The sequence below is a fragment of the Achroia grisella genome, unplaced genomic scaffold (assembly GCF_030625045.1).
Source record: "Achroia grisella isolate CSIRO2021 unplaced genomic scaffold, CSIRO_AGI_Agris_v1 utg906, whole genome shotgun sequence".
Classification (NCBI taxonomy): Eukaryota; Metazoa; Arthropoda; class Insecta; order Lepidoptera; family Pyralidae; genus Achroia; species Achroia grisella.
The window spans coordinates 1,295,844-1,323,771 of record NW_026713064.1 but is presented as its reverse complement, the minus strand read 5'-3'; the positions used below and the strand labels follow the sequence as shown (position 1 = coordinate 1,323,771).

At 32.2% G+C, this 27,928-nt stretch overlaps 1 protein-coding gene across 3 annotated transcripts; it reads right to left on the bottom strand.

Annotated features, from left to right (window-relative positions):
* Positions 1–41: 41 nt before the first annotated feature.
* LOC131853816 (CREB-regulated transcription coactivator 3) lies at positions 42–27,331 on the bottom strand. Of its 3 annotated transcripts, none has more exons than XM_059204860.1 (12): positions 27,138–27,331; positions 24,706–24,881; positions 20,359–20,519; positions 17,513–17,612; positions 14,635–14,818; positions 13,415–13,576; positions 9,279–9,326; positions 7,721–7,831; positions 7,078–7,173; positions 3,589–3,684; positions 2,750–2,933; positions 42–2,440 (listed from the first exon to the last, which is right to left on the bottom strand). In XM_059204860.1, exons 1-12 carry the CDS (start codon positions 27,249–27,251, stop codon positions 2,286–2,288), a joined length of 1,587 nt encoding a protein of 528 aa, XP_059060843.1. In that variant the 5' UTR covers positions 27,252–27,331; the 3' UTR covers positions 42–2,285. The 3 variants fall into 3 exon arrangements, with proteins under 3 accessions (XP_059060843.1, XP_059060844.1, XP_059060846.1); XM_059204861.1 differs by having other exon boundaries at positions 2,750–2,900; XM_059204863.1 differs by lacking the exon at positions 9,279–9,326.
* Between the last annotated feature and the right edge of the window lie 597 nt (positions 27,332–27,928).

The following is a 27,928-nucleotide window of genomic DNA, read 5'->3' as shown; positions in this document are numbered from 1 at the left end:
TTTCCATTCAATACATGTCGCAACACAACACATATACACATATTGCAATAAGTATTTTGGTGAGAAGGCAGTAAAAGCCCGAGGAGTTATTTAAAAATGGAATAGTTTGTCATTTGTTTACAGGCAAAGATATGTTTGCGACAAAAGCTTATTAAAATGTTTAACAACAACTCTTATTTACAATGCTAAATTGTTATTCTAAAAAAGTTGTATAAAGGAATTAAGTTAACGTGGTCATACTGTGATATTAATGAAAAATGAATCTTTCAAATATCGCCATTATTTCTGGATGAAGTTAAAGCCGATTTTTAATTGTTTATTCATGCTAAATATGTAATTTCAGTCAACGGTTGAGCAATCGCTGAAAGATATTTCAAAATGTCATTTCTTTAAAATGTAACATATGTAATCTGAGCCTACAGTTCCAATATATAATTTCTAATAATCGAGATAGTACATTCGATTCGTTTATTACAATAAGTAAAATTATTGCTGTAATATTCCCAAAGGTTTAAAAAATAGAATATATATATATAGACTTATATAGAAGCATTATTAAGACAAAATACATTTTAAAATTTCAATAAATAGATAGCAAATCCTAAAACTGATCTGCGACTATATTAAATATAGTTAATATTTGCAAACCAACAGCTTTGTCATAGGAACCGTAAGCTTAGATGGCGACGAATACGCGAATAATATAACTAATAATTTAACAATTCGTTTTACGTGAACAAATGATTTAAACAACAATGCGATGCGACATTAGCGATTTAAATGCAATTTCAATAAAGTGAACACTTTCAAGTTTTATGTACAAAGAAACGACCGACACGGTCTCACATATAGAATATTAATAAAAATGTCTCCATATAATACGAATTGAATTCCCTAATGATATTCGAGTAAATATTCACAATACTAATTAAAAAATAATCACTTCATGCTGTACACTAATCGTCGTTATTGATCGATTACCATTTAAAAAATCTAATTCTATAACATACCTAACCCTCCGAATTAGAAACATGAGTAAAATGTTAAAACCACAATGAACACTTGCACTCGTCATAAATTTACAGTCTACTGTGAACGTGTTGGGCTCGCCCAGTGCTGGGAATGTGTCGACCAGTCGCGACCGCTCGTCCCCGCTCTCATCACTCAATTGGCCTTCACTCACGGAACCTTACTATAACTACAGGCGGCTACACCGAGTCCTATGGTCACTAACTCAGACTTGAAACGATAGAAATTGTCATGAAGTATAGGGAGTCTCGTCTCATCTCGTCTCGTCACGTCACGTCACGTCACGTCACGTCACGTCGGCCTCACCGTTACACCGTGTTTCTACCAAACATATATCATATATAGGCCATTCAAATAGAACTTAATAATCAGGTAAACAAAGAGATTACTGACTCAACCAGTCTAGTGTCAAATGCAGTATGAAACAAAAATCAATAATTGTATTGAATACTTCAATTGGTCTAATGAATATATCAATTTATTATATTTAAATTAATTATACATCATTACAAATACTTTAGTACTACGAAAAATAATCTTCTAAGTTTGTCATAAGATGTAAAAACTAAATTAAATATAATAGAATAAAAATTTAGTAATCAACTATTTTATTATTGGTATTTAAATTATGACTCACATCTTTTCTGGAAATTGTGAGCAAAATAATATTTTTTAAGTCAATTTAAAAGGTAGAACAAATAAATACGGGTACAAAAATTGTTCATTTTCGTAATAATGTTTGTTTACATTTTTTATAAGTTCTATTGGAACAGAGTATATATATTTATCCAGGGTTCAATCAACATATATAATATATGTATAAAATATATTATTTGTTTGTGTGAACATTGTGATACCCATTTACACAAATGTTAATCTTTTAAAAATATATTTTCTTATATATTTTGGTAGAAACGTGGGGTAATGCCACAGAAAACTGCGTACACAGAGTAAGCTTACGAAAAAGTTCAATCTGAAAATATCTTACTCAAACACAAACAACGAATAATACAAATAATATTGCGAATACCACCACTCAATACAATTCAACGGTGATATCGACAGTATTGTTATATTCATCGTGTTTTAATTCAACGATTGCAATATTCCAGAATGAGCACAGGCAAAGCTTCCACTCTGTATACGTGGCCGTCCGTGGTATCGTTGGGGCGCGTAGATAGTTGTGAATCATACAGACGGAGTGCGGACAGCGGCGCCACTGGGTGCGGGGCCGCGCGGGCGAGGGTGGCGCAGTACTACAAGCGGTCGAGCCGGAACTCGTGCTCCACAGACGAGTCCGGGAGCAGCGCGCTCGGCTCCTCCAGGAGCGTGAGGTCGTCCAGGTCGAGGCCTTCGCGCAGTTGCGCCTCTTCACCGCCGAATATGCCCGCGTCTATTTCGCCCGAGTAATCTGTTACACAACAATGTATTTTTAATTTAAATTAGTTGGCGCTCAGTCGTCGAAATTCGAGCATAATTACGACGAACATAAATTCAAATTTTCATAATATCTTTATTCATGCCATCTTCATACATTACAGACACTCACTTATTAATCTATGGTCCATATATGTGATAGTGTAATACAATTTCGGATGAAGTGATAGCGAAAAATCGTCTCCAAATCTGTTGAGTGGTTTAGAGGTTTAGTGGTTAGAAACGTAGCGGCAAATGCGACCGTCGTTACGGTAGTGTGTGGTGTGTGGTGCTTGCGTCTCACCGGTGAGTATGATGTCGGGTATGCTGGCGGGCGTGGCGGGCGTGGGCGGCGCGGAGGGCGAGGCGAGCGGCTGCAGAGCCGCGAACCCTCCACCGCCCGGTACTGGATCCCGCGCACTTCGCCGCGACTCCTCACCTACACTTCCCGCCGCCTGCAGACCACACACCGATACCGATCTCATATTCTGAATAAAAAATCGGTTATTTTTTATAGTTTAATATTAGAAAAAATCTATCTTCTTACGATTTTGTTTCAAGTCCCTACAAACCATGATATACAACATGTTCACAGCGAGCGAGTGACGAACTTCTTAGTGCCGTCTCCATCATATGGCAGACAGTGAAACTCCGAGGATTCCCTGGGATTTGTGAACCAGGTGTAGGTTTAAAGGGCCCGTTTGCCGACGAACGTTTTTTTAGGACTACTCTAATGCTGTTGCCCGCAACTGGCCTTTACAGCTTCACCGGACGATAGGGGGCGAGTGCAGATAAAACTCCAAACCCGCGGGAAGACTTATGGAACGGCTGAAGGCCAACTCCCGCTTGATGGACATACATTTTACGTTTAACCGTGTAAACAGAAAACTGGTGAATCCCAAGGTAACAATGCATTAGTAATGTGTTGCAAATTAAGTTACATGAAAATAAATATAATAGGCATAATATATTTTAATATCGTCCGGCATATACTAATTCTAATCTACTCTATTCAATAAACTCAGCAGCATACGACGATATAATGTTACAGTGGGAATAACGACTCAAGACCACTGCATAAGTTCTCGCTGTCGTAAAAAGAGAATAATATGTGTAGTTTTTAATTAGAAGATATTATTATACCTGTGAATACGTGTGGGGCGTATTCGTCGTCTGTGGCGAATGTGGCGAACTATGATTCATATACGTCGTATTGTAATTGGAAACAGGCGCATCCATCTGCAGAATAAATAACATGAATTAATTATCTGTATTTTCAATAACAGACTTGATGCAAGCAAGAAAAAACACCGAGAAAGATGCAGCAAACCCTGAAAGAAATGCCATAACTTCACAATCTACCAAAACTATCCTGAATATACGCAAGTATAATAATAGAAGCGGATCTATTAACATCATAATTCAAGCTAGAGGAGTATAAAAATAAGATAACTGTATACAGATTTAAAATAATAAGAAAACATTGAGATATTAAATAAAATCGTAATAGTGAAAGGCACCTTATATAAACATTATAGGAAACTAACTGATCATGCTTCATTATTTTGTACATTTATGACTTAATTACATGCCAGAATATTGTGCCTACACCTACATTGTAAAGGATTCTCTATAATATCTTCACTACTCATAAATGCCTTAATAATTTTGCACCTGACACCTGTATAAAATAGTGTACACAAGCAAACATAAGATATATATGGAGACATGCCGACTTAATAATAAAAAAATAATATGCTACCGATTGAAGCTAAATTTATTAAAATTAACTTATTAATAGTACTATTGGGTTATAACTGCAATGTCCTTATTTATTTTTCAGATGCCTATTTCATTTACAAAATAATTATCAATTATAAATGTAAACTGCAAACTTACTGAAACGATAAAAATAACAGAATCCAACCACAATAGCACTATTTTAACAGCACAAGTCACATTACAAAGTAATCACTAAAATTAAACATAATGGTGTGACTATTTTACTAAACTATATTTTGTAGAATACAGCGTGACATAATAAATAAAGTATTGAAAGGTTAATAAATTGTAAAATAATATAGTATAATATATTATGCCCTGTTACGGCAGGATAAAATAAAGGCGTCAATATTTTTTTTAATTCACAGCCCACTTATAATTATATAATTTGAATGTCTCAATAGTATAGTCTAAAAATATAGAAGTCTATAAATTTAAGGAATATTGACACCTCGCTAGGTAAGAAAGGAGAATACAGGTGCAACAAAGCTCATTACTAATTTGGAACTCTGCATTCCCTTTCTACTGAAGAAATAAATGCCTTTACTAGAAATTATATATGTTTAATCAAGAAACTTACATATGGTTAATTAAACATGGTACAGTACAGTTAAGAAAAACTATTTTGAAATATTGATTAAGATAAAAGTATAAGATACTATATATTAAATTAAACCATTTTAAGTATTTAATTAAATAACACAAGTTTCAAAGTTGTTAGATATGATTAATGTATTATACTCATAAATGTCGCGATGAATTCAACTGAGTAACTATCAGATAAATTTTCATATATCAATAAATATCAAAATAATACAAGAGTAACAAAACCTAGTATAATTTTTAGTAAAGGCGTTTCCTATTCTGTAATAGTGAGTGTGTGTGAGGGGTGTCGTACATTTTCCGCGACTTGGACGTGCGCGGTCCAGCCTGACTCGACGAGACTCTGCACCAACTGCGCCCAGTCCTTGGCCAACATCCACCAACGTTACACTCGGATACGTACAGTACACGCACAGTAGCTGGCACAATACTCAGTGTATAGTATACAGTTGTACCACAGACATACAACGCGTCGCGCTACTATATTTTGTAATACTGTGACCATACCATATGACAACGACAACGCTATTAATAACGTGACATAAGTAAATTTAATTGGATCGTATTATTTTTGTGTATTTATAATTGCGTGTTTAACAGATGGTACAACTGATTTATCACTGCATGTATTGTATATATTGCCGTATATGGTTACCATATGTATAAATGAATAAGATATGTTAATAAATCATAAACAGCATGAGGATTATCATTTATTTGCGATATTCAACACCATTAAATCATGTAAAAGTAATATTTGACTCTGTGTCTAATTGTATATAAATAAAATGATATTTTTAATGGTTGGTTCTAAAAAGAGTCGTAGTGTGTTCAAGATGAAATATTTATCGACCAATTAGTTGTGTGTTATAGAAATCGTATTGTCGTAATAAAAGAACTTGTGTGTCCACACTATTAGGCAGATTTGTAGCTAACATGGTATCACAAACCATTCTAGTCAGTCAGTTGTCACTATAAACAGCGAGACAACAAGAATACTATGTTGCTGTGCTGTTTTCCACCACAACTGTGCGCTGTGTTTGCTGTTTTCAAACACATATGTATTCAGCGGGATTTATTTTTAATTGTATCTGTTATCAAATTGATTAGTACACTTCAATGTGCGTAAGATTTGAACAGAAATAATTGATAAATTTATTTTTAATTTAAGATTTATTAAATTAAGATATAATCTTATAGAAAGTGAAAAATATTAATTTTTAATTAACATTAGAACAAAATAGGCGCAAGGTATCTACCGGGAGAAGAATCAAAAGTGTTAAATATCGCTGTAAATTTTATAAGATTTGATATTAATTCAATACGAGTGTATTAAGTACTTCCGGAAAAATATTATTTTAACATATTGTAACCTGTTATTGTAATTAATCTTATACATTGATAATATATAAATAGTAAATGGGTTTGGAGTAATTAGCTTTAATAGCTATTAATGTTAATAATTAAATGATATACCATATATACTTTAATAGTCATCATAGGTGTTTCGTTTATTACTTTGTATTCTCCAGACACAATTACTTTAATATTCAAATTATATACCGATATAATTATATTAATACTGCCTCTATAGTGCTAGTTTCTTTATGCTGTGCTGATCTGTTGAATTGTGCAATTTGTTGAGTGAATTTTTTTTGAACTCGTGCCGGAAAACATTTGTTATATTTATATATTTAATTTTATATTTCGGCACTTATATATTATATATTGCAATTAACAATTTGTGCTAATTTTTGTTTCTGGGTTATAAAGCAAGTCATTGACATATCTAAGTGTACATCTACATATTACTTACAACTCCTTGCTAATCCATTGAAGCATAGAAATGTATAAACGTGTATAAATGTAAAAAACTTGGGAATTTATAAGCAAACAGACATATCTTTTTGGGTCTATAATAGTAATGCATAGGTTTAACTAAATGTAATTTAGTTTATTAATAGTATAGAATAATAAAAATAGTTGTAAGTTATTTTTTAACTATTAATAAATATGTATGTGAGTTTGTTTTATAGTAAGCCATTGTGTTATATATGTAATTATCACATCTGATATTAAATATATTGTTTTAATTTTATTGATTGCTTGTTTTCTATATCGTAGTCAACATTGTTATCTAATTATTCGTTTGTGACTGCATGCCTATATAATTTATGAATATAATATGCATAGATTTAATATCGAGCTTTCAATACAACAATTAATATTCAATATATGAAAACTCACCATTGTGATTTGCTCAAAGGGTTGTAACAATACTTGGTGTAGATTGTTATAATCTGTTTGTGGTGACTCCACAGGACTTCCTGGACTGTGTACCATCTGAAATTCAAATATATTTACTTTATTATTATTTACGGTAGTGTTAAAAAATTATAGAGCAAAACACTAGACTGAAATGAAAAAATGTATCCATTTGAACAAATACAGAGTGTGGATTATAAGATAGTTAATTTTACTTTAGTTTAGTTAACTTTCGTGTTTAATATACATTATTCATATTATTAAACGGGCCTTAACACTACAGTAAGTACGGTAACAACACGGTCTTAACTCCAGTCAGTTCATGACTATGGCTAGTGCAACCTAGTCGAAACGTCGAAAGAGGTAAGTTAACTTAATTTAACCTTTATTTGCCATAAAATGATTTGTGTTAAACCTAGTTAATAATATAAATAATAGAGTATAACATATTTTGATGACCGCATTTTAGCTTGTTCCTAATAGCATTTGCTAAGGCGTTTTGATAAGTGAAAAGGACTGGTATTATTTACCTTACATTGTTCCGCTTTTAATTTTCTTAACACCAGTTTTATAATTAGCTTCTCTAAGCAAATAAATAAAAATAAAATATAAATGCTATATTTACCGTCGGCGAAGGTATATTTATATTCGATGTCGATGAATATTGTGAGGGCGGACTACAGTGGGACTGGTAACTCGATGTAATCCAGCCACTGTGGTCCAAAGGTGACATGTTCTGAAAGCAGGCAGAATGTAAAACTTAACATATAAAAGCGAACTTTAAAGCCATGGTATTAAGAACGAAAATAGCGTGATTGTTTGATGATTGATGTACATTTATATTTCAATGCATCACGCATTAACTTAGATAAATTATTAAAAGGCTTTTCGAAGTAGTATTACTTGAATTTAAGCTAGCCAGACATGCAATTAGAAAGTGGACAAAGCTCAGAATAAAAAGTGAAACCTTAACGCATTAAGGCTGACCTTGAAGGTCAATATTGTAGATACTAATATATGAATCCAGAATGAGTATATCAAAGATTTAAATGAATTCGAGAAAAGTTTGTTGTATAAAAATCGAATTAAGAGACGAATATAGAATGTACATACCAATATACAGGTTGTCTATTAGGTAGAATATACTGTTAAATTACTTTAAATGTCAAAAGAAATTTAAATTAAAAAATAAAATTATGGTCTTTAATAAAAGAAAAACAATCATTTAAATCTTTGGCTATAGTCAATAAAAGTTATAATTGTGTTTATGACAAATGCATGAAATGATGACCAATTACCAGAAGTGAATTGTGATTAATAGTTAATTATTTACACGTTAAGGCGATATACTATAGACTTATTGCAGCAAAACGTTTTTTTAAGTTTCTTCCTATCGCAATTATTAATACAATGATTAAAGACTACAGAGTTATTATTTTACTTTGTTTCCCGGTTCTCAATGATACTATATTTTTTCCTTTCAAGTAAACATATTATTATGGAATTAGTTCAGGTATAATAGGCAATTAAAATACTTGTGCATAGCCATTACGTGGTTAAGCGATACGTGTAAGAGATTGTATCGCATACAGCATGTTTAGATATAAACAAACCTCGTAGGTTGTTTGAACGCCTTTTCAAGATGATATTCGTAAAATTTGTGTGAAAAGTCGGAATGTACTACTGTCAGATATAGCATTAAGCTATATCAAAATACAAATTATTACTCATTCATATAACAGTCAATTTAGAATTTAGAAGACTTAAACAGTACATTACAGTTTTATAAAAGAATAATTATATATACTAATAATAAAAGAAAGAATAATATTAAAATACAAAATAAAACAAATACACATAATTGCAAATATATTATGTTGAAATCTATAACATGAAATAGTTAATAATATTATTTAAAAAAAAAGCGCAATAAGAAGAGGAACATGCAGATTAATTATTGTCAAAGTAATAGGATCTGAATTGTTATCATTAAAAATGATAATTGAGTAGTACACATAACAAACAGTTATGATTTTTGAAGAGAATAAAATAATAGCTGCCAATGGTGGCTTCATATTAAAAAACATGGCATTGAGAATGAATAGCATTGAAGCATTCAAGCAACTGTTTTTATTTATATGAACTGGAAAAAAATTAGGAACTGGTTATAAAAGAAAACGAACCTTATTATGATGGAGATAATTATTTGTGTTTGGTACAGATAAGTGATTCTGAAATAAACAAAAAATGAATTGTGTAGAAAGCAAAATAATCACAAAACAAAAGAAAACAACAACAACATAACAATATGTTAACGGCTAACAGAGTAGTATGGTCTCATCAAAATCATGTGTTATGTACCAAAGCCTGTGTTATTTGATAAGGCACATCATTATTTATATCCGCATTATACTGGACTGAACCGAAAGTTTGATATTTAAAAATAAATCTAAACTTATTGATAGTAACTAAGATTTAGTTTATATACAAAATTTTATCATTTAAATTGATTATAATCCTAGATATATATAAAAGTTGTAATAAATAATATTCTCGTGTCACAGTATTTATAACAAATCTCCTACGAAACCGCTTGACTGGTTTTATAAAACTTTATGAGTAATTGTAGTAGTAGGTCTGCCAAATAGGACGTAAAATTCATAGATATGTAGATTACTTATATATTATTTATTAAGGGGTCTTCCTATGTGACGGCCTGTTTTTTAGGGATATTTTAGGATTTTTTTTCTACGACCAGTAAATATTTAGAGCTTCAAGTTTTTTATCATTTATTAACACATATTTGGACAGTATAAATATAAAATTTCAGCTAAAAATATTCAGTCAAACTAGAGTTACAGCGCTCTGAACACCCCCGCCTCGAAAAAAGAGCTTCCACTTCCTCCACGATTCCGGCTGATCGGCTTATCTGAAAAAAAAAAAAAAACGGCGTTTTAATTTGTAGGCTTAAAAGCACGGAATGACCTATAATCAAATGAATATAAAAAAAATTGGATTTTTGATAGACATTTGAAATAAAAGTTGCAAATTAGGCGTTTTTTTTTTTTTTTTTTTGCTATAAAAAAATCGAAGTTTTGAAAATTTTCGATTGATAATAGTTCATTCCATGCGTTTACATATATTGAGTGTGCCCTGTAAATTTCAAGTAATTCGGTCCAGCCGTTTCTGAGATACAATGGAGGAAAGTTTGAAAAACACAGTTTTGAGAAAAACGCGTTTAAAGTTTCAAGTCCGTTAAAAACTATTAAAATATCAACTTACTCTCAATCGGCGATGCCTAGTCCATAGAGTATTCCTTCCTCTTCCTCGTGAAACTCTTTTAAAGCAGATTGTTCAGCTCTTGAGTCAATCCTGGCTTGTTTAACGACATCACTTACGCGCCGCTTTTCGCTTTTCATCCCGTTTCTCAACATACGCTTGGGCTTCACGACCAACAGGGCATCCCATAATCGACATAACTTTTAAAATACCTTGAAAACCTTCATTAAAGATAATAACTGCTAAGTAGCTAGCAATTTCAACAACTTTGGGACCAGAATGAAGATGTTTAGGAGCGAAAGTCCAAATCAAAGAATTCAAAGATTCGTTATTGTTTTGTGTCTCTGCTCCTAAACAACGAATTAATAATTCGTCTTTCGATAAATCTTCGAAAACCGGTTTGATAGCTTCTTGGACTTGCGGAATTAGAGGTGGTTTATCGTGATGAAATTGGTCCAGTTCATTATTAGCTTCAGCCTTACGCCATTTACACCAACTGTCTTCGCCTTCTGGACAAAATTGATGCTGAGGGTTTCCACTAAACTTTCTTTTTTTACTACGACCAGGATGAACATTTCCACTCGTACTTCCTTTCCGTCCACTCATTATGAAAAAAAATAATTTGTAGCTGTTGCTCTCTTCGAAGTTCAACCAAGACTAAAATAACTTCGGTAAAATATTATAACAATAGAAATTTCTGTTTAAGTCTGTAGAAACGTGTCTAAACTTGTATAAACAAATATATTAATAAAAGGGAGGCCAGGTATAAAGCCGACGGTACACAATAGGCCCGGTCTCTAACTGCCAACTCACCGCTCCGAACCGCTCTTTCTTTTACCTGCTGTATCTTTAAAACGACTTCGAATTTTCTAAAATCGCTTTACTACCGTATTCTAGACATGTTAAGGGAGCAATTTATGAAAAAAAAAAAATCGATTTTTTCGACCCATCACATAGGAAGACCCCCTTAAACCTGTCATTGTAAATAACGCAAACAGAGCTGCCGATAGATAGTATTTTTATAATTTTCTTTATTATAAATGTATGAAAAATAAATACTACATTTATTTTAATTTTAGGTTTAATGCATGCCCTGATTTTAGTTGCAAAAGCGGTATAAATCAAACAAATTTTTACAATTTTCATGACATTCTATTCCATCCAATATATTATTTAATTAACATAACTTTTGTTTGATTATTTCCATAATTTTACGAATTTACTTCCATATTTACATCTTAAAAAAATATATGTTACAATTGAGTAGTCGCTTTTATGTTAATGCATTTTACACAAATTTATTGTATAATATAAATATTTATTATTAAATAAACAAAATGTAACAAATATTTTTTTTCAATAATTTATTACCTAGGTTGTTTTTTAAAGTTGATTGATGTAAAACATATATTTTATATTAGGAAATAAAGTTTTCACACAAACTTATAATAAAAGTTTCCTGGATTTTCAATGAACTTTTGAACGACGAAACGGTAAAGAAATATATATATATTACGTTTTATTTAATGTAACATTTAAAAGTTATAGTTTTCGATTTGCTAAACGTTGCAAAATTACCCCCGATGATTAATCTAAAGACCAGGTTCAATAACTAACAAATCACAGATATTCTGCGAAAATTAATTAACTATCTCGTAAAGATATAAATAAGTTTAAATGCCTAAACAGACAATTTGCGTTTGAAAATTCAAGGCCTACTACTGAATTTTCGGTAATTTTATGGATTTATAAAATAACGACCTTGTCCTCATTTCCGAGATAGAAGCCTATGAGCAAAGGCCTCGTAGCAATCTATGTTTAGATAAAATTTCATTAAGATCCGTTCAGCTCAGAAACGGTATCAAACCAACAACACAGTTTTGTAATATATCAGTATGAATCAAAAGATTGACATATTTACATCCATACATAATAATGCCGGTGTAAAAGATAATTATCCACCCCTTCCTTTTAAATAATATGACCGTTCATAAGATGTTTTTTTTTTTTCAATATTCGTAACAGGTCAGATATTGCTGAAACGCTATCGCGTTGATACCTGTACTCTCTCACACGTAAGTATCAACGTGACGCCGTAGTTCAGGGCTTCAATGTTTTTGAATACATGGTTTGTGCACATAAATGAGACACTTCGCGTTCTACCGATATCACTAATACACAGATATTGAAATATGGTTCCACATATAACATAAAACCCTCTGTGGTTTGACTGTTTTACACCCATCTTTCCTCTTCCTATGATCTATACACTTATGATGTGTATGTGATATATTATTTTATTATAATATAGTATTTACAAAATACATATAAAACAATACATCAGTTCATCATTGAGTAGATCAGTTCAATATTATGAAGGAATCACATAAATTTAATATATACAATATTAGTATTTAGAATTACAATTTTTAGACTAAACTGTAAAAATAGGTTTAAACAATAAATAAGTTCCTTTCTTTTTAAGATTATAAATTAAATCATAAAAAAATAATGCAATCTATTTCTTTCTATTAAAGATGACTAGTTTTTAATAGGAAGAAATTGTTGAAAATTTACTAACTTATAGTACAAGTTCAGCTTAGTCCGAACTATATTCGTATACTGCACGTATACTTGTGTACACGGCCTCGGTGGTCTAGCGGTTTAGCACACCGCCTTACTTCCAATAGTCGCGTGTTCGATTCTCGCACGGCACAAAAAATTTTATTCATGAGTACGATTATTTGTATCCCCGATACAAACAATCGTACTCTGGGTGTTTTCTATACAAAATATGTATGTAATTACAAAAAAAATATGTATCAGTTGTCTAGTACCCATAACACAAGCACTAGCTAGCTTAATGTGGATCTAGATGGCGCTGTGTAAAATGTCTTGAGATTATTATTATACTGCTGTGTGACAAATCATGAGTTATTTATTACATTATCATCTATTCAAAACCACGCTTCAACACCGGCTAACAGCGTCATCAGCCATGCGTAGTAATGCGTGCGCGTGCGTGAGTCCGGCGAGTTACCTGCGCGTCGTAGAGCGTGTGGTCGTGGTGGTGGTGGTGCGAGTGCAGGGCGGTGAGCGGGACGGTGGCGCCCACCGGGGAGCCCGACGCGGGGGACAGCCCGCCCGTCGCGGGGGACACGCTGCCGCCGCTCGGGGACACCGCGCCCGGGGACGTCGGACTCTGAGATACCACCATACGACCATACACCAATGACCAATAAATACAGCTACGCACTTTTCTTGCCGCTCTTGGACTGCCCGCTTGTAATACTCCACTTATTTACAAAATATTATATTAATTTAAATATGTTTGCATATATTACATTGTGTATTAGTTACTGTACCTGTTTCCACCACTTCACTATTCACACTCCACAATCAAAAAGAAAATCTATTTTCAATCACTCAAACTTTGAATTAATGGAAGAAATTTATCTTCTGGAATAAGTTCCCCATTGTACCCATTTATTTTATAAGCCATTTTGAACCTTTTATACATAACCTGTATAATAAAGTAACACAAACAAACAAAGAAACTAGCAATCGGGATAAATAGTGGGTCTTGGAAACTTGACTTAACACAGGATTGAATAATGTAATGCTTAAAATCAGTACATATATAACTTGTTTATTGTAATTAATTATGTAATTGGAATGGCGAGCATAAACAAGCTGACGGCCAGTAGTGCAAGTGCAATCATACGGGCAGCCGTTGCCTATATACGTAAACAACTATAATAATAATATTTATTTCTGATTATAATCAACAGAGTTAGTTACAATTTCATAGTAGTCCCAACGGTCTGATATACGCTCAGAATACTGTATGAATTGGCGCGGATGTGGCTGAGCAGTGAAGTACTAATTTTGCATTAAAACCATCTACACTCGCTTCAGCAAACATATTAAACTTACGCAAGACCGCGGCAAGCCCATTTGCACTCGGAACGCGTTATTGTATTGTACTATGGGAGGGAGGTTAGAAGAAAGGAGAGACCCTCCCTCCTTAATCGGAGGTCAATAAAATTAGGACTAAACATATAAGAGGTTCAGTGTTGGATTTTATGGATGGATGGATGGATGAAAAGGAAATTTTTATTTTAGGTCATATATGAAAACAGATTTGAAGAATAATATAAATATCGTTACAGCGGTATTCGTTTCTATCAAAACACATTATTTGTAACGATACAAACAATATATGCTCGGTAGCACGAGAACAGCGTCATGTGTACTCACGTATCTGAGCTGGTGGTAGTCGGGCGAGTTCCGATGCTGCATGTAGTGCGGCGGCGGGAAGTGCACGGAGGTGAGGTCGGGCAGCGAGCCGCCCGGCACCTGCAGCTCGCCGCACGCCAGCCCGCCCGCCGCCCCCCCGCCTCCGCCGCCGCCGCCCCCGCCGTCCCCGCCGCTCTCGTACACGCTACAACCACAAACCATCATACTGTTCTTTCCGATCCATCCCTCGTCTAAATCAAACGGGGTCGAAATTATGACGGCTTGAGCCGAAATTCGGATCACAGACTAGTCGTATCGGGGGGGAAGGGGATTGTTAGTAATGTGGACTGTTGACCCCATTGCTAGCAATGTACCATGTCAGGTTGACCTCCACGCGGTTCTCCCTGGAAACCATCGTGAGAAATTTCTGGTGAATTTGTCACCGTTTATATCACCGTTAGGGTCTACTGAGTGAAGTTATACTTTAAAAATATATATATTCCTATTTTGTTTCATAGATATTTGAGATGGAATGGCATCTTATTAAAATATCCGTCGATATAGTTAGCCAAATTATGTAATTAAAACCTTACTGATGACCCAAATGGCTTGTTTCCAGCGCGGTAGTTGGATATACCAGCGACTCATTTTGTATGTTATTTGTTTACTCTTTTATGTACCTACATTCATATAGCGGTACATACCTGAATTTGTTATAAAAATAAATTGAGTAAATTCTGTATATTATATATAATAATTAAAGTAGGTTTGTAACAAGTGTTCAAGACAATCCGTATAATTTTAGGAGCCAATACGAAGAAATATATGAATAAAATCCCTAATACGGAAACTACATTGAAAATTCACGCGAATATAATTCGGAACGCATTTTTGAACCTAAATTAATTTAACGAATCTTCGGCGAAATCCTATGTTCAGCGGGATATGTGCATGTCTAAAATAATGATGTATTTTTAGATCTGTAATGTGTTAATCAGCATTATTGTATCTACAGAAGTTTAGACAAAGGGACATTACAATACAAAGATTGATCATTAAACAGTTAAAGCGGTTGAACGGTATATAATAAAATAAAGAACAATAAATAATAACAACCTAAAATATAACAACCGTATATTTCGATAACTTGTAATCAAATATATATATAACAACACTATGCGCATAGCAGACTACAGGTCATGTACATACCTACCGCCACTTGGTGACGAATAAGGCGGCCAACTGTCCCTTTCTATGCGGGAACGTCTCCTAATGACAATTATAATCCTGCATTGCTATATTCTATAAAAATCTCCATATTAAACGATCTAATGCGTCCTGAACGTCACACATTCTCATATGTTTTAAATTTACAATCCAATTTTTTAAAATCCTTTCCCATTATCCCGCATTTAAGGTGTTTAGAATTAGCAATTTATTTAGTATTATTTTATTTCTATCGAGTATTTACTCAATTTCCAGTAAAGTACTGCATTACTTACTTATTCACTATCACACTTTATAAAAAGTTACTTCTGAGGAATAAGTTACCGCCTACTATTAAAAATTGCACAGGATATTCTACTCCATAAAACTTAAGACCGAAAGGCAACACATTACTACTTCAATCGTAAGAGTGTATTATCTAGAAAGGTGAACCACGCAAAAATCTACCTTCAATACATTAAGAGTAAAGTCAAGTATAGAATAGTCCATCCATAAATCATCGAGAGTAAACCGGTTAATTATTACTTAGAGAACGTGAATTAAAACAGTGCATTATTATTATGACGATAAAATATATAGAGCTGGTTTTTGTAACGTAATACAAATTTGATGGTTTTATAAAAGAACCTATATCCGCGTTAGTCATTTATTGAGAAATCATATTACGAAATTTATTAATAATAAATATCGCGTCACTAAGTTTCACGTTTAAATCCTGTGCTTCCAATAATAGCATTGTTTTCTGGGCGCGATAATAAAAAAAACATATTAATAATAGTAGTTGAAGTTAATTCGAGGAATTTGCTTTAGTTTCCATAAATTTCTTGTTCAGTTACTTCGATATACATAAAATATGAACGCATGGCAATTTGAATATATTAGCATTATATTTACAAGCAGGTACATCACTTACTACTCTTATAATATGTGATATGAAAATATACATAGTTAGACCTTAATTCAAATATATTACATTAGTTTTTTTTTACTGCTCGCCGTAGATGGCTTTTACTGCTTCACTGGACGAAAATGAGAGTACAATACCGCATGAAGGCCAACGACTGCTAAGGGATACGAAAAATCATTAATAGATAAAATTAACCAAAATGTCTGAGGGCACTGCAAGGGGTTAGAACCTCGGTCTGGCCGTCGTAATTATCCAATTTCCAGATAAATGGGCCCGAAAATCTATTGGAATTACATAACTTTTGTGTCATTTGATTACAAGTTTAAAGTTCGAAAATATTAGATTTTCGATTTGAACGACAAAGGCTCTAATGCAGTTTCTTTGCAAGGACATAGTTGTCAGAATAATGAATAAAGTTACATTTAGATCGAGAATTTAATTAACTGAATTGTATATTTTTTTATGTATTTAATACAAGCAAGTATTGTAAGGCAACAACATAAAATTCCAAGGAATTAGTAAAGTTTGGTGACGTCGGTCCAAATTCCCGTTTTCAAATAAGATTTAACATATTTACTAGGTCTAACTTTACCTTATTATCTACTTCACATGATATTAATAACTGTCTTGGAATTATTTAGTAAACATTTTTCTATAATACAGTTCGTAGAAATAAACAGGTCATAATGTGGTTATTGACAATTATTAATTTTTGCATATGGAAAAGTGTTGAGGTATGCAAAAATAACAAAAAAACCCACTAACTTGTTATTGTTTGGTATTCTAGGTATTTCGCAAGAGGATCTGGGACGACTCGTTGGGTTCATTCCCAGCGTCGTCAGCACATCGAGGTGTATGTCGGCAGCTGTATACAGAAGATAAATTGAATTAATTTATTATTAAACTAAGCTCACGAATTCGTTCACAAGCATGAGGAAATGGCCTATTTTTTGACATACTAATGAATATTAAACTGTTATTAAAGGAACTTAAACTAATAAAAGTAAATACTAAATTTAGACGATGTTAATGCAGACCCTAAACCAGGGTCTGCATTCTTCCAATTTAGGAATCTAGTGGTTCAAATTTGGATGTTACATATCGTGTTCCCGATAAGTAATTTAATAGATAAAGTAGCCAAACTGGAAGGTAGAGATAGTAAATAAAAAATATAGATAATTAAATATTTTTTTCATAAGAATTTCCCTTCTTGACAGTAATAAATATATTGTTTACATATGTACTGACTTAAGCATTATTCATAAAAGTAGTCACAAGGAAATTATTTAACTAAATTGCTCCAACTGTACTGTAATAATATTAACATCTAATTTCAATTGATCTGAAAAGAAGAGAATCGCGTATGTTGTTAGAAAATACTTATTAATTTATAAAAAGTGTAAGTACTTTTCAGTAATTTTATAATATTCGAATGAAATATATAAAATATATTTTTCATATATTTTTTACTACTATTTTACTACATTATTGATAAATATTACACGTACGTCATTTATAAAAAATGTAGTTTTTTATAAATGACTTACGATCACAACGGCCTATTTTTTAGAGCATATTTTGAGAAATCTACCAGTAAATTAATGGGGTATTATAATACAACCAGAATGCTATCAATTATAGAATAGATAGTTTCCAAAATTTGCGCTTCTGGTATTTTAACTTGGGGCCTGTTTAAAATTATGGAGTAGACAGAATTCTACATTTATTATTTTTTAAGTTAATTATTGTATACGTAATTTAAGGAGTCACACACGATTTTATCGAAAGCTAGAATTAAGTACTAGTATAGACAGAAATAACACATTTCACTTATGTCATAATCAATATACAGCTATTATATGTATTTTTTTACAGAAACTCTGATTATCCTGTTAGCGGTAACATTGTAATTAGATTCCTACTTCAATGTCTAATATACAATATAGTTTAGATGACTATTGTGTTGTTGTGTTTCCCACTGACGGTGATTGTGACTAATCGTAACTGTCAGCTATATACCTGTATAAAATTAGTTTGATCAAATCAAACTAATTTTTACAGGTATATAGCTGTAAATAAATTGCCCATTTTACGAAAGAGATTATACCTTAGTAACTTTATTCTGTTATTTCATATATTTAAACAGCTAATATATATTTTTTGTAATTGGAATCGCAAATAAACTGACTACCTACCTAATGGTAAGCATAACCGTTGCCGATACACATTAATAGGGCTACGACATACGTTATCCGAAAAATTAAGATGTTATGCTTCTTATCCTGTAATCATTGCCTTATCTCACTCTACAACCAACTGTTTAAAAAGCAAGCTGCATGGCAGCTGAAATACGTGAGACCGAAGTATCCAAGCAGATGACTCTTTACAAAGTCTCGGTGAAGAAAAAACAGATAGACTTGTGTCAATTTTTTTACCGAAACCTAAAGAACCACAAACACGTATTGATTATGAAGTCATTCAATTATCACACGGACAAAGTTATGGATACCATTTAGTAATTAAGTCACGTACTTTCAAACAATCAAGCATATTTCACGAATTCGCTACGGTTAGCATTCTGCCAGTCCCATAGTAATTTTAGGATAAGAGGTCTTTATAGATATTTATTTCTAAAGGAAATTATATTGAATCGGGTATAAATTGCATTGTAGACAAATTCTTATTCATATATTGTGTATATTCATTGCTCACCAATTGTGAAAAACTACGAATACCACCAAAAATATGAGTCCGTCAGGTTTTTTACGACCATGTGAAATTATATTCGTCTCTATATAACATTGACCTACCAAGGTCAAAGTTATGTGTATTATCTTGGCCGAAGGTCAATGATATACAATAGCTATATACTAGTAGGTTACTGTTGCCTATAATGAATCGTCAACGATTATTTTACGAATCGTATCATAATTTAGCAATTGTTTTTTATGTTTTATTAATAACAAAATAACAATAGCTGAGATAAATTAGTTGTAACTGGGTTTTTTAATACAGATATAGAATTTCGGGTACATATTATTTCTTGTTTCTAAGAAATCTTATTACAAATAAATTATTCTCGCAAACTCTGTCTTTAAACAAAAGTGTAAACAATATTATATATCAGCCAAATATATGCAAATAGTTTGCCAGATTGTAAAATAAATTATATTAACGAATGTTCAGTTGGTACAATATTTCAGTTTGCTACTTTACACTGTAAGATAAGTTGTCTCACTTGTAAGACTATTAGTTTTTGGTAGATTTAGTAAACATTCTTGGTATATTTTTAAAGTGGTAGGTTACTACGATAGTAAGGCATTCTTAAGTATATAGATACATACTATACATTAATATAAGTAATAGTTTTATACTTATTTATTTTTTGTCTATTCTTCGCACAATGCAAACATTTGTATTCATGAGTATGATTGTCTAATACTGGTCGGGGTTCTATGTATTATGTATGTATATAAATACAAATTTAATTAAGTATATCCATCACCTATGTATAGGTATAGGTACTAGCTATAACACAAACTCTGCTTAGCTCGGGATCATATGTGTGTGAACGGTACAGGGTTATTTATATTTACAAAATAATATCTTACTTCTCCGGTGATTCTGGTGTGGATGTAGATGCGGATGTGCGTGGGAATGAAGAGGGTGGTGTGGTGACAGCGGCTGAGTGGCCACTTGCTGCTCGCCGCCGCACGACTGGTGAAGCGCCGAGTCTGAATTTGTTCGCCGCCAATTGCTATCAGGCGGAGGACTGTAACAAATAATTACTTTTTAAAAACCTTATAGCTTTTTTTTCCTATTAAAACTTTTTTAGTTAATGCTCACAAATAGAATCTATATTTCGAGATGCAGCGATTTACTATATTATATATGGATATATGTTAGTCACATATATATTATATTTATTTAAAAATACAGATATAACAACGAAGGTGTTAGTGATGGGGGTTATTAGACACCGGTTTCTGTTCGCAATTTTATCTGCGTAACTACGATGATTACCATTCCACACCATTACAGTCGTTGTAAATAATAATAATAGGAAAATATTCGTTTAGTACAACATACTAATGTTTGGTTTTTATTTCTTCTAGTTTTCCTTGCTAGGGCACTAGGGCAACCTAGTGAAATGTAGTTTGTCCGCTTATCGACTTCTACGATGTCCTAAGGATAAAAAAGTATTCTAAGTCTATCACAACACGGCTTTAATAATTGAAATCTCCCTTTCTGTCATCATGTATGATCAAATTTCATGAATAATTGTTGCGTCTATAGTTTTAGCAGATCAAACGCATTTTCATTTATCTAGGTTACTTAATTTTGTAATTACCTATAAATAAAATATATTGCGTGAATGTGGAACATACCTTTCTTTTATCGCGTAAGTGGCATACTAGCATATTGGACGCCAGATGTCAAAAAATTACCGTTGCAAGATCAGCCAGGCTTATCATGTAAGTTTAATTACTATTGTATTTTACATTAACAATTGGTAAGTGCCAATTTGTGGATATTGAAAGTAATATCAGAATAAAGGTACAAAACTGCATTGGATTGAAATATATATTGCATTTATATTCAAAGACAATTAAAATATATATTGCCTTAATATAACATATACATTATTGTTATTCTTTACATTATGTCATCACAATATATCTTTTTTAAAAAGCTACCTAATTGCCCTTGAATACACACACTTGCTTCCTTTCGATTTTTTTAGACAATATATTCAATGCCAGGCCACATATATAAAGCTGCGTGTTTCCTTTTTTATTTGTACTCTATATATATTCATATTCATAATGAATGGAATTCTGAGAACAATTTAAACTACATAGTACAGTATATAGTACAGAATTATAGTCACAAATTATTTTACAATAAAGAACTAACAATTGTAAAGTTTATAATATAAAAAAAACTATAAAATTACAACATCTCAATCACGTCTGTTTCAAAACAAAAAAAAACGCATTGCAATCGATCGTTTAGCAGCTACAACTGTCACATCAAACAAACTTTTTTTAACGCCGTTAAAAAAAGACCTACAATTTACGAAGAAACATGCAACTAGGTCTATATTAACGTATATTACTATATAGCACTTATTATATGAGTTTGAATATAGTTTTAGTAATTAAACATAAAAAATACACATTACTAGCCTGCCGCGTCGCATTAATTAACTGCTGTCACAATATTAATTACTGGCGAATGCCGGTAACATTGTCTGCGTGACCTTCGATAATAAATGGGAGTGCATTATGGTATTGACATAATATAACATTAAGGGGTTAAAAATCAATATATGTTACTAATATTATAAACGCGAAAGTTTGCATATGTTTGCGTAGGGATGGATAGATGGATGTTTGTTACTCTTTCATGCAAAAACCACTGAACGGATCTTGATGAAACGTTACAGTAATATAATTAATACATCAGAATAACACACAGACTATAATTTTATGTGGGTGAAACACCGGGTACAGCTAATTATTTATAAATGTCAATATTCTGCGACGGTCACAGGATATTTCTTGTCGTTATAATATAACTTGAATGGGATGAAATACGATATAAAAGTTCGTATTGGAAAACGATGACTACTAAAGTAAGATATACTATTACTTAGAGGTTATTTTCTAAACGCATTATTTCATTTTAACATGTATATATAACTTTTTAAAAATTGATTAAACATTTTTGAAAACACAGTTTTGTAAGACAAATAATGATTCCGCAATTTTATTACATCTTTCCAATTATACTCATTCGGGAATGATCCAGACTTATCAAAATACATAACGTATTATATGAACAATTATTCTCTAAACTATCTATGGTTGACTGGTAGAAAATTATTATTATATTATTACACATTTCAATTACTATCAGTACAGTTTGATGCAGAAAAATGCCGCATGGAGAGGGGATTGGGCTACTAATAGGACAATGTGGACAAATAGCCACACTGCTAGCAATGTACAATGTCAGTTTGACCTGCACACGGTTTCCTCTGGAGATCATCGAGACAAGTGAATTTGCCACAATGGGTTAACTCATCTGACCTCATCTTATCATCCTCCACTGGTGCCCCGCCAGTGTATATCGTTAGCGCAGACAGGAGTACCAATTATCCATTACTCCAATATCAATCAATTAAAAAAATAAGTTCGCCAAATCTACTGTATGTACATTATTATGTACATCAAAGTCAAATAAATATCTATAGCCTAACTACTACAGGTCTGTGAGGTACCTACTTTTAGTTAATATATATAACTAAAAGTATGTACCTCACAGACCTGTCGAAAGAAGAGAGAGGAATAGATAACGTACTACTATTTCTACGCAGACGAAGTTACGGGCGTCAATATCTCATATAGCTCACCGAATTAGGTTAACACATTATCAAATTTAAGTTAAACTCATTCGACTGTTTATTTATGATCTTTTGTACTGTTTATAAATTCGAAATTGTATTGTTTCACAACAGGCATGAAAGTATTGTAAAATAGTTATGAAATCACCTTGTCATTCGGTTACTAACACAGCTCTTACAGACCTTTGTGTACAAAAAATTCAAATTTGTGTATCTAATTACTTACTATTTCATGTGTAAAATGTTACGTTAAAAACTATTGTTGCCTTGTTTAAGACTGCTAATCATGCTCGAAGATTTGTTTTTAGTATGTACAGATCCGAAAATTAAGTCAGTTTCCCTTGTTTAAAACACGCGAACTCCTTAACAGGACAACTGGACTCAAGTAAAATAACTTGACTTGATTGTATGTTAATTGATGTCCACATGATTGATTATACTATAAGCATACAATGTGTCACCACTCCTTTTCAACCCCGGATGCCGAAACAGACTAAGTACATTCACTATAAGAGTTGGACGGTCCGTGCCAACAATGCCGTGCGATTGGGTCATTGGTATCTTTGAAAATGTGCAAATTTCCTTGCCACGGGCCGTCGATAAAACCTGATAATGTGAGCAAATGTTAAAGGAAAATATAAACTGCAAATATTTCTCGAGAAACTTATACGGTTGGGGTGAGGTAGTGGTAATTTTTTTCTTCTTATTTCTTCGATTTAGTCCATACTTTGCGGAAATATTGTTTATAATTAATAAATTGACAAGATCAACACTACCGTGAGGGAAATGGGAGGAAAAGCTAGTACACTATAAAACTATATAGTAAACCAAGACGAGTAGCTTGAGATAGTATTCATAAGCAGTCTATAAAATATGGCGTCATGGCCTAGTGGTCTACTGCCCAGAATTACACCCAAGAGGTCGTGAGTTCAAATCTGACCAACATATTCAAATACTTTGTGTGTCAATTAGACTAAGCAGTGTACTATGTCATTTTAAGCTACACGCGTTTTCCCCTGGAAACCATCGTGATAAGTTCCTCGTAAATTTGCCACGATGGGCCAACAGATCTGACCTCATGCTCATTTTATGCTCCACTGGGGCACCATCGTAAATTGTTAGATTATCATACATTAAAAAATGTATACGCTGCTTGCAGGGACTTGTCTGCTCTAATCACTGCGAATGATTTATTTAGTTACTCGATCAACCGTCTATTTCACATTTTGTTTATAATCAATACACTCTGTCTGGTAGTTCGTATTCATACATATTTTAGCTGAAAATATATTGCTAACAACATACCTTTAAAAGAGCCAAACACACAAATGACTATTCAGAAGAGCTTCAATTTAATTGTTAGAAATAAACTCTCTGCTGAAGAAAATAACGATATTAACTCACCAAAAAACTAAGAGTACAGGCGTCTCTACAACAATTAAATTGAAGCTCTTCTGAATAGTCATTCGTGTGTTTGGCTCTTTTAAAGGAATAGCTACGCTAACCCTGTCATATTGAGACAGAAATTAATGTTATGTTTTTTATTTACCTTAAGTAGACGGTACTTCCATAAGGACTGGTATCATGTTTTCGGTCCGCTGGACGACGCATTGGCCCCACTGAGGATGACGCGCGGCCCCGCTGTCCTGGATTGCGAGATGGGGACGTGCCACCACTTCGCCCGCCGCCCAGACCATACTGGTTTGCTAACGATACTTCTTCAGGCTATAATAAATAAACAATAATTAGTTCAGTAGGACATTGCATTACCTTTTCAGTTAACGTCAAGATAAAATTATAGCTTAATTATGTATTTTAGACCATTATTGTATTTTATTTTGTACTCAAATATGAATTAAAATTTTGAGACCCTTATTTTAATTTAATTATATAATATATAAAATACATATATATTTTATATTATGAAATTAGTCAACAGAGACATATTCTTTTCAGCAAAGTACTGTCAAATGGTGATCATATCAAAATGAAATATAATCAAACTTTTTAAAAACTAAACCAATCCGTTAAAAAATGCTATTTATTATATTTTTATTAGAATAAATTTATACAGGGTCGCAAGTCAAACTGTCTGTTCTAGCCAGACTTAAATTTTCCCGCCCAAACTAATAGCAATATAACTAATTTCAGGTCAGCATGTAGAAACTTCGTTTTCAGGTAAGTAGTTCTTTTTATTTTTATGATGACATCAAAATGAAATTAAATAAATAGTACTATTTCTGAAACATACTCTATATTATACTACTACACTAAAAATTATAATTAATTAAAACAACCAGTATAGTCAAATTTTCATAACTCTTTTTGATATAATGAGTATGCAATACACAAAATTAAATCATGCTTTTCTAAGTATGACTCCTACAATCTAAAAACAACAACAAAAATCACTATTTCTTTGTACACTAAATCTGTCTAATCCCTCTGTTACTGAAACTTCTACAGTCAATCTAATCCTCTGATATAATTCATTACACATAAAAATAAAGTAAAACAAAAAAAACAATAAATATTTGCTTTCTAATAATATGTCTCAACAAAACACACAATAATAAAAGTAGGTAAATAGCTATTTATTTTTTAATTACTGAATAGAACAGTTTGCTAAATACTAATAACCATCTAATAAGATTCTTATTGGCATTAAACATCATATAAAACAAAGAAAAACTTGTATCCTACTATAAAGTTAAACAGGATGTGGCATCCAAGTCTATGAGATAATAATTAAAAATCTGTTTATATAGTGAAGTTGAGTTAACACATGATGAGTTTTAAACATCAGAAATTTGAACACATGTGTAAAGTAAATAATAAATAAAATAAACAAAGTAACATTTTGAAGTGCACACAGTTACAAGTTGTGTTTATTGTGTTAAGCATTAGATTTAATTTTATAAAACAGCCACCACAACTCTTATTGTTTTGTATATTATACCAAAAATGATTTTTTTTTAGATAAATAATAACAATAATTTGGACTACAAACCAACATAAACTATCTCAACAAACAAACAATTCAAAACATTAAATGACAAATAATACTACAAATGAGGAGACACTGAGTACATTATATTCATTAAATGAAACAGGTTTATGTATGGCAATCTAATAGCCAAGAATTTACAGCCATCTACAACTGCACCACTACCAGAAAATAAAATAACAACCTCTACAATATTTTAATGATTATAACGAGCAGATTCCGAAAACTGGGAACCTTATTATTTTCTGGCTCTGCACTTGTGGCTTGTGGTGCAGCCACATTTGGCAAAGAGCCACTGCGGAATGTGCCCAAAGATTGTTGAGAGGGCCGTAGCGATGTTTCATTGCCATCGGTGGGCTCGGGAGGTGCCTTTGGCTGAGCACGTCTGCTACTTGAACTAACCTGCAACCATGCCACTTTAACAACTAAACCAGCAATGTAGATATATTAGATTACTGGTTACTCCATTCAGAACTGGGTGACCTTGCAAACCTTTGTGAATTCTAATTTACAAATGTGTAAACATTATTACAAACTTTTCAAATTGTTCACGCTTTTTCAGTGCAACATGTATTTATAGACTACAACTTAATGAATGAACGCCGATTATGTTTACATTTTGTGTTTAATAACATACAATGAGACCATAGTGTTTATATTGTGTTACTAAGACATTAGGTCTCAACATAATATTATATTAACTTAATAGCATTCATACATATCAATAACAATCTATTGTGTAGTACGGAAAATGATGTATGGGACCCATTAATTTCAACAATGACAATTAACTGGAACTAGTATTAGTAAGAGAAGTGAGGGCTGTCAATAATTTTCTTTAGAGACAATAATTGGATTATTATTAATAAATTTAGTTAATGAGGCGCAATAGGCATATTGAAACGGTTATTGTTTACGTCGGCGGGCACTTTTGACGGCCAGGAAGCGATTGTCTGAGTAAATAGGCGACATACCTTATTGGTTGCGTCGGAAACTTCGCGCATTATTTTTTCAAAGGCAGCAGTTTCTTCCGCCTGTTTTTGATTATGGAGGGCAATTTTTTCACTAAATTTCCTTGGATTCGCCATGATGGCTGGTAAACATTTAGTTTTCTCTTTTTACATCACAATTTTCAGCGCTCGAAATACCAAAACGCGATTGTCTGTCAGACAAGTTTAGAGTTGCCAGGCAATAAAAATATTAAAATTAGAATGAAAAAGTAAAGCTACTCCCGTCATGGGGAAATATAAGGTACTATGTACATCTGTATCCCAAACAATTTATTAATAGTTTAATAAATCTTACAATCAATTTACTATAGTGGATAGTAATTATTTATTTGATTTTTAAAGATTTAATTATTTTTGATTTTTTATTAACATTCTGAATATTTAAATAATTTGACGAAAGAGAATCTCGTAGATTGTCAATCAACAAAAATAATTATAATAAAAATCGTAATTTGATTCTGAAGAAATATGATTATAAAAATAAGACTAAAAAAAGATTAAAAATAAGATTAAAGAGATAGTTTTGTGATATTCTATTATCCATAAAGCTGTTGTAATTGCATACTGTAAATCCCGGTTAGTGTAGTTCCTTTTGATATATTTAATTTACTTTACTCTTTGGATTAGTGTTAGCAGATGTATATTTATTATACACACCATTTCATATTTTTTATTTTTTTTAACAAGAAACCTATTTCAAAATTATTAACCTACATCGCGCTACATAAATACCTAGATAGAATATAGTTATGCCA

What these genes read in the sequence shown, in the direction of transcription:
- LOC131853816 (XM_059204860.1), bottom strand. Translation starts at nt 27,251, where the DNA reads ATGGCGAATCCAAGGAAATTTAGTGAAAAAATTGCCCTCCATAATCAA. An exon ending in ACTACCACCAGCTCAGATAC is followed by an intron (nt 13,577 to 14,634) that starts GTGAGTACACAT and finishes GTGGTATCTCAG; the next exon opens with AGTCCGACGTCCCCGGGCGC. An exon ending in CCTTTGAGCAAATCACAATG is followed by an intron (nt 3,685 to 7,077) that starts GTGAGTTTTCAT and finishes TTTATTCTGCAG; the next exon opens with ATGGATGCGCCTGTTTCCAA.